Source organism: Dreissena polymorpha, chromosome 2 (genome assembly GCF_020536995.1).
Source record: "Dreissena polymorpha isolate Duluth1 chromosome 2, UMN_Dpol_1.0, whole genome shotgun sequence".
In the NCBI taxonomy this organism is placed as follows: Eukaryota; Metazoa; Mollusca; class Bivalvia; order Myida; family Dreissenidae; genus Dreissena; species Dreissena polymorpha.
This window is the reverse complement of record NC_068356.1, coordinates 24,206,018-24,220,525: the sequence shown is the minus strand read 5'-3', so window position 1 is coordinate 24,220,525 and position 14,508 is coordinate 24,206,018. Positions and strand designations below refer to the sequence as shown.

The 14,508-nt window shown below is 36.9% G+C and overlaps 1 protein-coding gene across 4 annotated transcripts in view; it reads left to right on the top strand.

The window, feature by feature from the left end:
* The window catches only part of LOC127866259 (cell division cycle and apoptosis regulator protein 1-like), a 56,180-nt gene that overhangs the window by 32,531 nt on the left and 9,141 nt on the right, over nt 1-14,508 (top strand). For all 4 annotated transcript variants that reach the window (XM_052406695.1, XM_052406693.1, XM_052406696.1 and 1 more), the window contains exons 13-16: nt 1,143-1,214; nt 11,450-11,641; nt 11,796-11,996; nt 12,470-12,703. In XM_052406695.1, coding sequence (XP_052262655.1) covers nt 1,143-1,214; nt 11,450-11,641; nt 11,796-11,996; nt 12,470-12,703 — 699 coding nt within the window. The remainder of the gene's footprint in view (nt 1-1,142; nt 1,215-11,449; nt 11,642-11,795; nt 11,997-12,469; nt 12,704-14,508) is intronic.

Sequence of the window (14,508 nt, the reverse complement as noted above, 5' to 3'; positions counted from 1 at the left end):
AAAGGTCAAAGTCATCCTTCAAGGTCAGAGGTCAAATATATGTGGCCCAAATCGCTTATTTTATATTGCAATATTGAAGAAAGCAACTTGATATTTGGCATGCATGTGCATCTCATGGAGCTGCACATTTTGAGTGGTTCAAGGTCAAGGTCATCCTTTAAGGTCAGAGGTCAAATATATGTGGCCCAAATCGCTTATTTTATGAATACTTTTCCAATATTGAATATAGCAACTTGGTATTTGGCATGCATGTGTATCTCATAGAGCTGCACATTTTGAGTGGTGAAAGGTCAAGGTCATCCTTCACAAGGTCAAGGTCATCCTTCAAAGTCAAAAAATGACGTCATTTCATAGTAAACAGTAAAAATTATAGATAATTTTCATCGATAAATTTTATTGTTTGAAACAGTGAAATTATCAGTTTTAAGTCACTGATATTTCTCTATAAACCACCGGAAAGCATAAAATAAATAATTATTAATCCCAGATTATATATTTCCTTACAAAGAATTTAAGTTCTTTTCACAGTTACTGTACAGATTTTGTATTTTGTTTATTTATAACTTAAATGATTGATTTGTCAAAGTTTTTTTTATGATATAATTATCATTTCTTTCCTGTACTTATTTGTGAATGGTAGGTTTGATTACTTACCTGTGGACTTATGTACACAGATACATGATGAACTTTACCCGCGGTAGGGTGGCATATAGCAGTTAAACTGTCAGTCTGTCTGTCTGTCTGTCAGTCTTCGGTCTGAAAACTTTAACATTGGCCATAACTTTTGCAATATTGAAGATAGCAACTTGATATTTGGCATGCATGTGTATCTCATGAAGCTGCACATTTTGAGTGGTGAAAGGTCAAGGTCATCCTTCAATGTAAAAGGTCAAAAAACAAAATCCAAGGGAAGTAATAAGCTTTAAAGGGAGATGATTTCTATACCTACCAAATGATAAATAGAAATTTTATTTCAAAGCGGCGCAGTAGGGGGCATTGTGTTTCTGACCAACACATCTCTTGTTAGTTTCAAGGAAGTCCCTCCTTACCGTAAATCAAGTTTTGGCAGAAAGTGTTGTCCCTGATTAGGACTGCACACGCATTAAGCCCAGTTTTTCAGAACAAGACACATATGTTAACAGGCTGAGGAGGAGGAGAAGAAGGCAGAGCAGGAGATGACCACTGAGGAGGATGAGGAGAAAAAGAAGAAAGAGGTATGTGAGGGGGCTTATTGGTCAACTTGACACGGGCATACTGGAGCCCATGTAGCCAACCTATGACTTTATTAGCTGCTGAAAACACCCAAGAACATTGAAGTCACGGAAATTGCTTAAATTATACCATTATAAAGTATGTATGTTATTATGCTCCCCAAAAAAATTTTGGGGCGGGGAGCATATAGTCGCCGCTTCGTCTGTGCGTGTGTCCGTCAGTTCACAATTTTTGTCCGGGCTATTTCTCAGCAATTAATGACCGGAATTAAATTAAACTTTATGGGAAGCGTCACTACCAAGAGGAGATGTGCATATTATCAGCTGGTTATGGTCGGATGATTTTTATTATTAGCTCATCTTTTTTTTGAAAAAAAAAAAAGAGCTATTGTCATCACCTTGGCGTCGGTGTCCGGTTAAGTTTGGTGTTTAGGTCCACTTTTCTCAGAAAGTATCAAAGCTATTGCTTTCATACTTGCAACACTTATTAACTATCATAAGGGGACTGTGCAGGCAAAGTTATGTAACTCTGACTGGCATTTTGACAGAATTATGTGCCCTTTTTATACTTCGAAAATTGAAAATTTGGTTAAGTTTTGTGTTTAGGTCCACTTTATTCCTACAGTATCAAAGCTATTTCTTTCATACTTGCAACACTTATTAACTATCATAAGGGGACTGTGCAGACAAAGTTATGTAACTCTAACTGGCATTTGGACGGAATTATGGGCCCTTTATACTTAGAAAAATGAAAAATTTGGTTAAGTTTTGTGTTTTGGTCCACTTTACCTCTAAAGTATCATAGATATTGCTTTCATACTTGGAACACTCGCAAACTATCATAAGGGTACAGTAAAAGGACAAGTTGCATAACTCTGGTTGTCATTTTTACAGAATTATGGCCCTTTTTTTACTTAGTAACTTTGAATATATGGTTAAATTTTGTGTTTCGATCCACTTTACTTCTTAAGTATCAAGGCTATTGCTTTCAAACTTCAAATACTTTCGTGCTATCATGAGGTTACTGTACTTGGCAAGTTGAATTTTACCTTGACCTTTGAATGACCTTGACTCTCAAGGTCAAATTATTAAATTTTGCTAACATTGACATAACTTCTTTATTTATGATTAGATTTGATCGATACTTTGACAAAACTACTCTTACCTGACATACCACAATAGACTCCACCCAAACCATCCCCTGTGTCCTTCCCCCCCCCTCCCTCCCCCCCCCCCCCCCCCCCCCAATTTTTTTTTTTTTTTTTTTTTGAAACGGTTAAAAAACACAAATATTTATTTTTATTATTTTATTTTTGAAATACCGTCCAACCATTGCACCCAAGAATCCCCTCCCCCCACCCCCGATTTGTTTTTTGTTGGGTTTTTTTTTGCCTTTTTTTTCGCATTTTTGGAAGATAATGTAATTAATGTCCACACCTCGACGCTATACACCCCTCTTCACTCCACCCCTCCCTCCTTTGTGATTGAAGAGTCCCTTCACCTTTAAAAAGAAAATAGATGAGTGGTCTGCACCCGCAAGACGGTGCTCTTGTTTCACAGAGTTATGGCCCTTTGAAATTTTCCATTAACTGTACATATAGTGCAATTCTTGTCCGGTCTATTTCTCAGCAATTAATGACCGGAATTCAATGAAACTTTATGGGAAGCTTCACTACCAAGAGGAGATGTGCTTTCTATAAAGAAATTCTTGTCCTCCCAACTACTGTGCCCTCAAGACGTTTCCTTTTATCTGAATATATAGTGCAATATTGTGACAAAAAAAAACTTTTGGGAGCATCAGCCGTCTCCGACGGTTTCTTGTGTTTAACTGTCTCGAAATACGCTTTGTTAGCTCACCTGAGCGATAGCTCGAGGTGAGCTATTGTGATCACTCAGCGTCCGGCGTCCGTCCGTCCGTATACAAATTTGTAAACATCTTCTTCTACTAAACCATTGAGCCATTTTCAACTAAATTTCATGTGGAGCATCCCTAGGTCATGGGACAAAAGAATTGTTAAAAAAAATTTGATCACATAACCAAGATGGCCGCCATGACCATATATGGTAAAAACCTTAAAAAATCTTCTTGTCAGAAACCGCTCATCAGATTTTCAAAAAATTTCACAGGGATGACCTTTGAGGGCTCCCCTGAAAAAGTTGTTCAAAGAAATTTGATTCGTCAAAAAACATGGCCGCAGGAGCTCGTTGAACTTTGCATGTTTATTTGTTTTTGCCTATTTTGTGAAAACTTTCAAAAATCTTCCACATTTTTTGTCCGATCCTTTCCAAATTTGCACAGTGTCTTTATATCAATGAGGACACAAACCCTACAAAAAATGAGCATTATTGGTCCATGAAGTACAGAATTACCTCCCCTTGAATTGAGAAAATGGTGTTTATGCAATAAAGTCCAAATTTTTCATCCAATTCTTTCCAAACTTGTAAGGATTTAGCATGGTTCAAACAAGGGAAACAACTACGGTTTATGCATGTTCTTTTTATTACAGATTTGCCTCCCTTTAATTTATTCAAAATCTCATTTTACAGCAGAGATTCCAAATCTGACCTGTAAATGAGCCCCATATTTACTGCTGGTGCTATGTTACCTTTTCCCATTTGATCATTCTTAAGTATTGGTCTTGTAATGCTGCTACTGCTACTGCTACTGCTACTACTACTACTACTACTACTACTACTACTACTTCTACTACTACTACTACTACTACTACTTCTACTACTACTACCACTACTACTACTACTACTACTACTACTACTACTACTACTACTACTACTACTACTACTACTAGTACTACTACTACTAGTACTACTACCACCACCACCACCACCACCACCACCACCACCACCACCACGTCTACTATTACTACTTCTACTACTACTGCCACTACTACTACTACTTTTACCACTACTACTACTACTACTACTACTACTACTACCACTACTACTACTACTACTACTACTACTTCTACTACTACTTCTACTACTACTACTACTACTACTACTTCTACTACTACTACTACTACTACTACTACTACTACTACTACTACTACTACTACTACTACTACACCACCACCACCACCACCACCATTCACAGTGACAAATCAAAAGGCTGAAGGCACTGAAGATGTTCGCTATTGCATAATTTAACACGCAATTCATTTTTGAAAATCAATCGCAAGTTTGAAATGAACACACGCCATTCAACTTTATAAAGTGTGTGTCATAGCGCACGGGTCGAGTTTTGTGTGCACTTTTTATCATCCTTATTATTTCATAGAAATAACTAAGACAAAATAAAAACCACATGCTTTTTGGAAGTTCTGACAGCATAGAAAGTATGATGACAATGGTAATGATAACTTGATATAAAGAAAATTTGCAGTCACCATATTAAAGGAATATTTTTTTCTTATATCAAATGACTATCTCACCAAGAATATAAATTCATAATGAAAGTTCCGTGTACAAAACTTTTGATTTTTGACACCATATACAAATTCAAAATATACAACAATCTTCGTATCTTGTATATGGAGGAATAAAAGTATATAAACATTGCTGTTTATGCTTTACTTATTACCCGAGCAGTTCACACGGTGTCAACAACGCTAACATAAACATAGGTATAGAGCACTCATGCGCTTTTAGGCGTAGCTGTTTCAGTTTTCATCTTAGTGACTTTTACATAACGCCAACAGACACGCATGAATATTTTCGAATATTTAATAAGCTGATTCGAGTTACAACCTCTGAATTTTTGCTACATCACTGCGTATGTGCTCAATTCAAAGGATGTAGCACTGTTCAGTGTAAGGAATTCCGGACTACTCTCTGTATGCTCAAACGACACAAATTGTGGCCCTGTTACAATTACGCGTTACAATCCATCTCGCAGAATTTCACTTTCGCCTCCAAGATGAGAAAACAATCATTAGCGAAATAGTATAGTGTCACGATAAGAGAAAATCGTTTAATTATCATACCACAATGTTTGCCGTACTTGGTCAGCACGTCTGGAAATCATTCCTTAATGTGTGGATAGGCTGCCATTATTAACAAGTTTGCTATTTTCAATTCAATTTTGTATCAAAAAGCATTGTTCTTAAATGTGGCATTTTCAATTCGCAATGAGATTTGTAATGACCCTCGTCGTGTGAAAATGGGTCTTATTCCATATGCGCCCATCATATAAATAGCCCACTCAGCTATCACTCCTTCTGGTAAGGAGAAACATAACATATTGAGTGATTTTAAAGCGAACAGCATCGCCTTTGGCCTGACTGCGCAAAAGCACATGTTGGGTTTAACAAACGCTTGCCGAAACGCATAAGACCCATTTTCGCATGACGGCGCTATTGACGTGTGATTTAAATGTGTTGAAAGAAAACTGCGTTTAAATCAAATATAAACATACGATATATTTCGATAGTGAAGAAAGATATTCATAACAAGGCATATGAGGACACATATGAAGTGCTCTCCCGTAGTATTTTTTTTATGTTACTCACACTAATGTGTGGTTTGACAATGCTAACACACATTTCATGCGGTGAATATGCAGCTTACAAGTGAAAAACACAACACAGTTTCGGTTTTAGCGATTAAAAAGCATTTTCGAGGTTGCCTATAGTATGCCTGTAGTAATTCATGAACTCATATCCAACTGTCTATGTATTGAGAACTGTGAATATAAACAAGCTTAACCTTCTACTAACCTTCTGCTATTGCATTCGTATTATTATTATAAATTGTTTGTTATATTCGGGTTTAGCAATTATGAAACTTTTTTTTGTCTATCGTATCGCTGAAGTTATTGTTGACCTATAGATAATATGGGTCTTTGATATAAATAAGCGTCAACTTTTTCCCGAATCTCTCATTTTACGACCTGTACTACGTCATTGAGTTGTATGCGAGAGCGTAACCTATTGCGTTGTTATAACCCGTAAACTTTCCTTTGTTTATCGACAGACGCATCTATTAATAGCCTCATATATCATGAATGCCAAAACAACCGTGAAAAAGAACCACGTGACCAAATAGGACGCAAAACGCAAATACCATGCGACTACGACTTTTATTATGTAAGAAAGCTCCGCAATTCCTTTGAAGTCGTAGCCTTGTGATTGCTATTACTTAAATAATTGACCTCTAACTGAAGTAAGCAAAGGAAACGCAGCACCTAATTGACCCATTCCTTCTATGTGCGAAGGCAGATTGAATTTTACTAATGTATGGTTTGCCTATTATAACACACATTATAATGCGGTAAATATGCGACTAACAAGTAAAAAACACTATAATTAAACTTGTGTTTTGAATTAAGTTATTTAGAAAACAAAATTCCAAACCTTATTTCAAAACAGCAAGACTACATTTTTTAGAGAATATTATTGTTATATTTAAATGTTTTTTTTAACAGTTTCAGCGATAATGAAACATTTTTTTATGTTGTCTATCGTATCCCTGTAATAATTGTTGAACTCGTGGTCAACGTATTATTAATTGAGACCTGTGAATATAAACAAGCGTAACCTTATACTACTGCGTTATTCTCACACGGACTCCCCTTTGTTTATCGCCAGCCTCAGATTTATGAATGAGCTGAGCGAAAATACTACGTCACGCACACGCAGCAGAAAGTGGACTATTTTAATCATTCATAAACAATCTACTCCGCGACACGTACAATACGATCATTGTTTATTGATTCTTTTCTATAAAACACTGTTCGAAAATATTGAATGTAACACGATATTAACATAATGTTGCCATTTGTGAATACACATAATTGGAGAACTCAAACCTCTTGCATAAATTATACAACTCTTTCTTGCGCGGATACGCAACCGGGTATTGGGTTAATCATACCTAGTCGTATCGACCTGAATTTCACACCAAGCACTTTAGACGGGCGCTAAAGCGCCCATCTAAAAACGTATTCACACAATGGCTGCTACTACAACTTATAGCCCATATAGGGGGGCATGCATGTTTTACAAACAGCCCTTGTTTCTATGGGATTTTAACCACAACTGTTCATGTTTATCTCCGACACATATTTTTAGGTCACCTGTCATGAAGTGACACAGTGAGCTTATGTGATCGTGTGATGTCCGGCGTCCGTTGTGCATGCCTGCGTGTGTCCGTGCGTCCGTCCGTCAACAATTTGTTTGTGTAGACAGTAGAGGTCACAGTTTGCATCCAATCTTGGTGAAATTTGGTCAAAATGTTTATCTTGATGAAATCTGGTTTGGGATTGTATTTGGGTCATCTGGGGTCAAAAACAAGGTCACTAGGTCAAATAATAGAACAACCTTCTGTAGACAATAGAGGTCACAGTTTTCATCCAATCTTTATGAAATTTGGTCAGAATGTTTATCTTGATGAAATCTGGGTTGGGATTTTATTTGGGTCATCTGGGGTCAAAAACTAGGTCACTAGGTCAAATAATAGAAAAACCTTGTGTAGACATTAGAGATCACAGTTTTCATCCAACCTTTATGAAATTTGGTCAGAATTCTTGATGAAATCTGGGTGGGATTGTATTTGGGTCATCTGGGGTAAAAATCTAGGTCAAATAAATAGAAAAACCTTGTGACAGTGTTGACAATAGAGGTCACAGTTTTCATCCAATATTTATGAACTGTGGTCAGAATGTTTATCTTGATGAAATCTGGATTGGGATTGTATTTGGGTCATCTAGAGTCAGGAACTAGGTCACTAGGTCAAATCATAGAAAAACATTGTGTAGACAATAGAGGTCATAGTTTTCATCTGATCTTAATGAGTCAGGTGAGCGATTCAGGGCCATCATGGCCCTCTTGTTTATTGTTTATACCATTGGGTCTTAAAGGGACCGTCAACAAGATTGACGAAAAAAGAAAAAATCTAAAATACCATGTTTTTTACTATTATTAGTTTATATTGATTAAAATATCGCGGCTGGTATATTACATAACTTGAAAAAGTTGTTAAGTTTTACATGTAATATTTTCAGTATATTCGGTAATAAACTTTTACTGGGTATGTGTACCAGGTACCAGTTAACTATAAATAACGCAAGTACATTGATCATCATCGTCACATGGTAAACCCAGGAATGCAAATTGTACATGCGTAGTGAATTGTACATATTTTATATATAAAATGATCAATCTACTTGCGTTATTTATAGTGTGTATATTGTTATGTCATCTATTTTCGCGATGTACTTTTAATTTCACATCGCAAAATGTTATTACCGTTCATACTGGAAATATGAATTTTTTTCAAGTAATGTAATATGTACCACTTGTGATATTTTAATCAATGTAAACTAATAAATGTTTTAAAAAAATACGGTATTTTAGAACTTTTCTTTTTTTTATGTCCCCCACTATAGTAGTGGGGGACATATTGTTTTTGCCCTGTCTGTCTGTTGGTGTGTTGGTCTGTTTGCGCCAACTTTAACATTTTGCAATAACTTTTGCTATATTGAAGATAGCAACTTCATATTTGGCATGCATGTGTATCTCATGAAGCTGCACAATTTGAGTGGTGAAAGGTCAAGGTCAAGGTCATCCTTCAAGGTCAGAGGTCAAATATATGTGGCCAAAATCGCTAATTTTATGAATACTTTTGCAATATTGAAGATAGAAACTTGATATTTGGCATGCATGTGTATCTCATGGAGCTGCACATTTTGAGTGGTGAAAGGTCAAGGTCATCCTTCAAGGTCAGAGGTCAAATATATGTGGCCCAAATCGCTTATTTTATAAATACTTTTGCAATATTGAAGATAGCAACTTGACATTTGGCATGCATGTGCATCTCATGGAGCTGCACATTTTGAGTGGTGAAAGGTCAAGGTCATCCTTCAAGGTCGGAGGTCAAATATATGTGGCCCAAATTGCTTATTTTATGAATACTTTTGCAATATTGAAGATAGCATTTTGATATTTGTCATGCATGTGTATCTCATGGAGCTGCACATTTTAAGTGGTGAAAGATCAAGGTCAAGGTCATCCTTCACAAGGTCAAGGTCATCCTTCAAAGTCAAACATCATATAGGGGGACATTGTGTTTCACAAACACATCTTGTCTTCAATCTGGTTGACAGTCCCTTAAATATGTAAGTTTTGTCTTAAAGATGGGGAAAAAATAAAAGGAAGTGACATTTCATATTTTCTTTATTTCTTATTTTTAGCTCACCTGAGCTGTGCTTATGGTGAGCTTTTGTGATCGCCTTTTGTCTGTTGTGCGGTGTCATTATTCGCCTTGTGAACACTCCAGAGGCCACATTTATTGTCCGATCTTCATGAAACTTGGGTCAGAAGATTTGTCCCATTGATACCTCTACTGAGTTCGAAACTGGGTCAAAAATTAGGTTCCTAGGTAAAAAAAAGAAGAAAAACCTTGTGAACACTGTAGAAGTCACATTTGATGCCCTTCATGTAACTGTGTCAAAATGTTTGTCTTAATGATATGTTGGTTGAGTTGAAAAATGGTTTCGGTCCATTGAAAAATATGGCCGCCAGTGGGCGGGGCAGTATTCCTAATATGGCTATATGGAAACCTTGTGAACACTCTAGAAGTCACAAATTTAGCCCAATCATCATGAAACTTGGTCAAAACATTGGTTTCATTGATATCTCGAACGAGTGTAAAAATGGTCCAGATCAGTGAAAAAACATGACCGCCAGGGGGTGGGGCAGTTTTCTCTATTTGTATGTTGTGAAAACATGTGAACACTTATAAAGTCACATTGGTCCAATCTTCATGAAATTTGGTCAGAACATTTGTTTTCTGGATGCGACGATTGAGTTTAAAAATGGTTCGGATCGGTAAAAAACATGGCCGCAAGGGGGGGCGGTCATTTTCCTTATATTTATATAGTATAAAAATCTTGTGAACACTCTAGAAGGCACATTTTTGGCCTAATCATCATGAAATTTTCTCTAAAGATCGATTTTATAGATATCTCGGACGAGTTCAAAAATGGTCATGATGGGTGGAAAAACATGGCCGCCAGGGGGTGGGGCAGTTTTCTCTATATGTATATAGTGAAACCTGTACATTCTTTTTAATACCAGCAGTTAACTCCCTTGTTAAAACCTTGTTAACACTCTAGAGGCCACATTTATTGTCTTCATGAAACTTGGTCAGAAGTTTCATCCAAATAATATCTTGGAAGAGTTAAAAAATGATGCTGGTTGGTTGAAAAACATGGCCGCCAGGGGGCGGGGCATTTTTCCTTATATGGCTATAGTAAAACCTTGTTAACACTCTAGAGACCACATTTATTTTCCGATCTTCATGAAAATTGGTCAGAAGATTTGTCCCAATGATATCTTGGATGTGTTTGAAAATAGTTTTGGTTGCTTTAAAAACATGGCCACCAGGGGGCAGGGCATTTTTCCTTATAGGGCTATATTTTTATGGCTTTAGTAAAAACTTGTTAACACTCCAGAGGCCACATTTATTGTCCAATGTTCATGAAATTTGGTTAGAAGATTGGTCTCAATGATATCTTGGATGAGTTCGAAAATGGTTATGTTTGCTTGAAAAACATGGCTGCCAAGGGGCGGGGCATTTTTCCATATATGGCTATAGAGGCCACATTTATTGTCCGATCTTCATGAAACTTGGTCAGAAGATTCATCCTAATAATATCTTGGACGAGTTTTAAAATGATGCCGGTTGGTTGAAAAACATTGCTGCCAGGGGGCGGGGCATTTTTCCTTATATGGCTATAGTTAAAACTTGTTCTGTTGAAAAATTTGGCTGCCAGGGTGTTCACTAGTCATGAAAGTTGGTAAGAACATTTTGTTCTTATGACATCTTGGACTGCACAGAACAGGTCAGTTCCTTTGAATCTCAGGTGAGCGACTTTGGGCCTCTCAGGCCCTCTTGTTTCTTTAGTTCTTTCTCATATTTACATAAGGTTATAAGAAATATAGTGTTGTTTTGCAGTTTGCAGGGCCAAAAACCCTTCTTCGCAAGGAGCCTTTTTTTCTTCCCCTTAACCAAAAAGTCCCTTTCCCCTACAGAAATTTCTTTAAAATCATGCATTTTTCTCTAAATTTCCAATCTACCTCAGTATTTTTCATTCCCCAAAGCCATAAAATTGTCTTTTTTTCCCCGAAAAAGGCTATGGCCCTTTCCCCAAAGTTGGTGTTTTGGCCCTTGTTTGAGCTGTGCTGTTGCAAAATATATATACAGATTTTGTTTTATATCAGGAAGAAGAAAAGAAAAAGGAGGATGAAAAGACGCGAGCCTTGCTGGAAAGACGCTATGCACTGCCGGACAAACGCTGTATATTGGTGCATCCTAACCCATCTGCCAAGGGGGGCAAGTTTGACTGCTCAGTGATGTCCCTTAGTGTTCTGCTTGATTATAGGCCAGAGGATAACAAGGAACATTCTTTTGAGGTACCAGCCATTCCTTATTCATTAGTTTATTATGCATTTTACCACAAACAAATCAAAACATGCAACAGGTTTAGGTTAAATGTAATGTGCATTGTGTATTCATTGTGTACTTTGATAAATTAAATAGGCATGTAACACATGTATGTATATGCAGGTTTCCCTTTTCGCTGAGCTCTTCAATGAGATGCTTATGAGAGATTTTGGGTTTACCATCTACAAAAGCATTGTTGGAGCTCCTGAGAAACCCAAAGAAGAAAAGAAAGAAAAGAAAAAGGATGACAAAAAGGAAAGCAAAGATAGTGATGAACCAGAGAAGAAGAAAAAGAAAACCGATGAAAAGAAAGAAGACAAAAAGGTACCTGCCATATGAGAGCCTGGTTAGACAATTGCTCTTGAGTTGATATTAAATTCTTTTTTACCTCTTTCAACTTGTGCATGCACAACTTTGAATGATGTGAATTTTAACTTGTAGATATATTGTTTATTGTGTAATTTAATTATACCATGTCCAATGAATTAGAGAAGGGTTGGGAATATTAGATCCACCAGGGAAGTTTTGTCTGTCAGTTGAAACAAAGTAGTTATTCACAATACTTGTTAGCATACAACATTCAAACTTGCATGCATTGTTCCTTATGATATGTAGTTGAGCAATTATTTATTATCCTATGATAAAGTAAGCTGATGCTGTGCCACTTTTCCAACGTATAAAATATAATTATTACAAATAGCTTCAAATCAAGAGGTGCGTTTTAAGTTTAATTTGTCATTTATGTGAGAATCTTTAGTTATGAACATTTTGTACAAAGACCTCGCCATACATTACAGGATGACGAGAAGAAAGATGATAAGGAAGATAAAGATGAGAAAAAAGAAGGCAGTGGCAAGGATGATGATAAGAAAAAAGAGGAAAAAAAGAAAGAGAAGAAGAAGAGTATGACTGTGAATCCAGACCTGCTGCTGTCCTGTATCTACTTTGACCAGAACCACACTGGCTACATCCTAGACAAGGACATGGAGGAGATCGTACACACTATAGGACTCAACCTGTCCAGGGCTCAGGTGACAGTTACTATAGAGATGTATCTGTTAAGCTTTTTGCGGGTGTAACTACTTCTTTATCTTTCGGCAGGTTTAAATATCTCTATCTTTCGGCAGGTATTTGTATATGTTTATCCTTTGGCATGTGTAAGTATCGCCTCACCTTTCGACAGGTGTACAAATATGTTTACCTTACAGCAGATTTAAGTGTCTGTTTATCTTTCGGCACTTAATTATACCCCCACAAACGAAGTTAAGGGGGGTATATAAGAGTGAGCTTGTCTGTCTGTTGGTCCATATTAAGTGTCCGCTCTCTAATCATCCACCGCCATAGGCGGAGGGATATTGTTTTGGCGTTGTCCGTCCGTCTTTCCTTCCGTCCGGCCGGCACTTTTGTGTCCGGACCCATATCTTTGAAGTGCTTTGGCAGATTTCATTGAAACTTGTTATGAGATTATATATGGATAAGAGAATGATGCACGCCAAATGGCATTGTACACCGTCTGTTAATAACGAAGTTATGGCCCTTTGTATCTTGAAAAAATGCTCTTTTTTGTGTGTCCGGAGCCATATCTTGGAAGTGCTTTGGCTGATTTCATTGAAAATTAAGATGAGTATATATATGGATAAGAGGATGATGCACGCCAAATGGCATTGTACACAATATGTTTATAACGGAGTTATGGCCCTTTGTATCTTGAAAAAATGCTTTTTTTGAGTGTCAAATATAACACTTTTGTGTCCAGAAGCATATTGGCGGGGGATATCAATTTAACGAATTTGCTTGTTCAAGTTGTTTTCATCCGATCTTCACCAAACTTGGTCAGATGTTGTATCTAGATGATGTCTAAGTCAAGTTCGATATGGGTGATGCCGGTGAAAAACTAGGTCATGTGGTCACTTAGTACGTTTTAAACATTGAGCATGGTGTCCGCTCTCTAATTCAAGTAGTTTTTATCCGAGCTTCACCAAACTTGGTCAAAAGTTGTATCTTGATGTCTAGGCCAAGTTTGAACATGGGTCAAGGCAGGTCAAAAACTAGGTCACGGTGTCACTTAGTGCGTTTTAAACATTGAGCATGGTGTCTGCTCTCTAATTCAAGTAATTTTCATCCAAGCTTCACCAAACGCGGTCAGAAGTTGTATCTTGATGATGTCTAGGCCAAGTTTGAACATGGATCATGGCAGGTCGAAAACTAAGTCACGGGGTCACTTAGTGTGTTTTAAACATTGAGCATGGTGTACGCTCTTTAATTGAAGTAGTTTTCATCCGATCTTCACCAAACTTGGTAAGAAGTTGTATGTAGATGATGTCTAGGTCAAGTTTGAATAAGGGTCATGCCGGGTCAAAAACTATGTCATTGGGTCGCTTAGTGCGTTTTAAACATTCAGCATGTTGTCCTTACATGTTGACCTTTTAGCAGGTGTAATTATCTGTTGATCTTTTCGCAGACGTAAATATCTTTTTACATTTCGGCAGTTTAATATATGTTGACCTTTTGGCAGATGTAACTATATGTTAAACTTGTGCCAGGTGTAAGTATAAAAATATATCTGTTTACCTTTCAACGGAGTGTAAACTATTGAAACCTCGCTATTAAGACCACCTGTGGGACTTTGGAAAAGTGGTCTTAATTGCAAGGTGGTCCTAATATCGAGTTTTATTAATTTTGATGGAAAGATAATACAAATGGTAAATATTCAATGAAGGTTAATCTTATTGCATGCAAAATAACTATAAGCAATAAATACATTGTTAAAGATATTATTTCAAGCATTTCAAACAAGGAGTGAAACATAATTATACCACCATTACCATTGGTAATG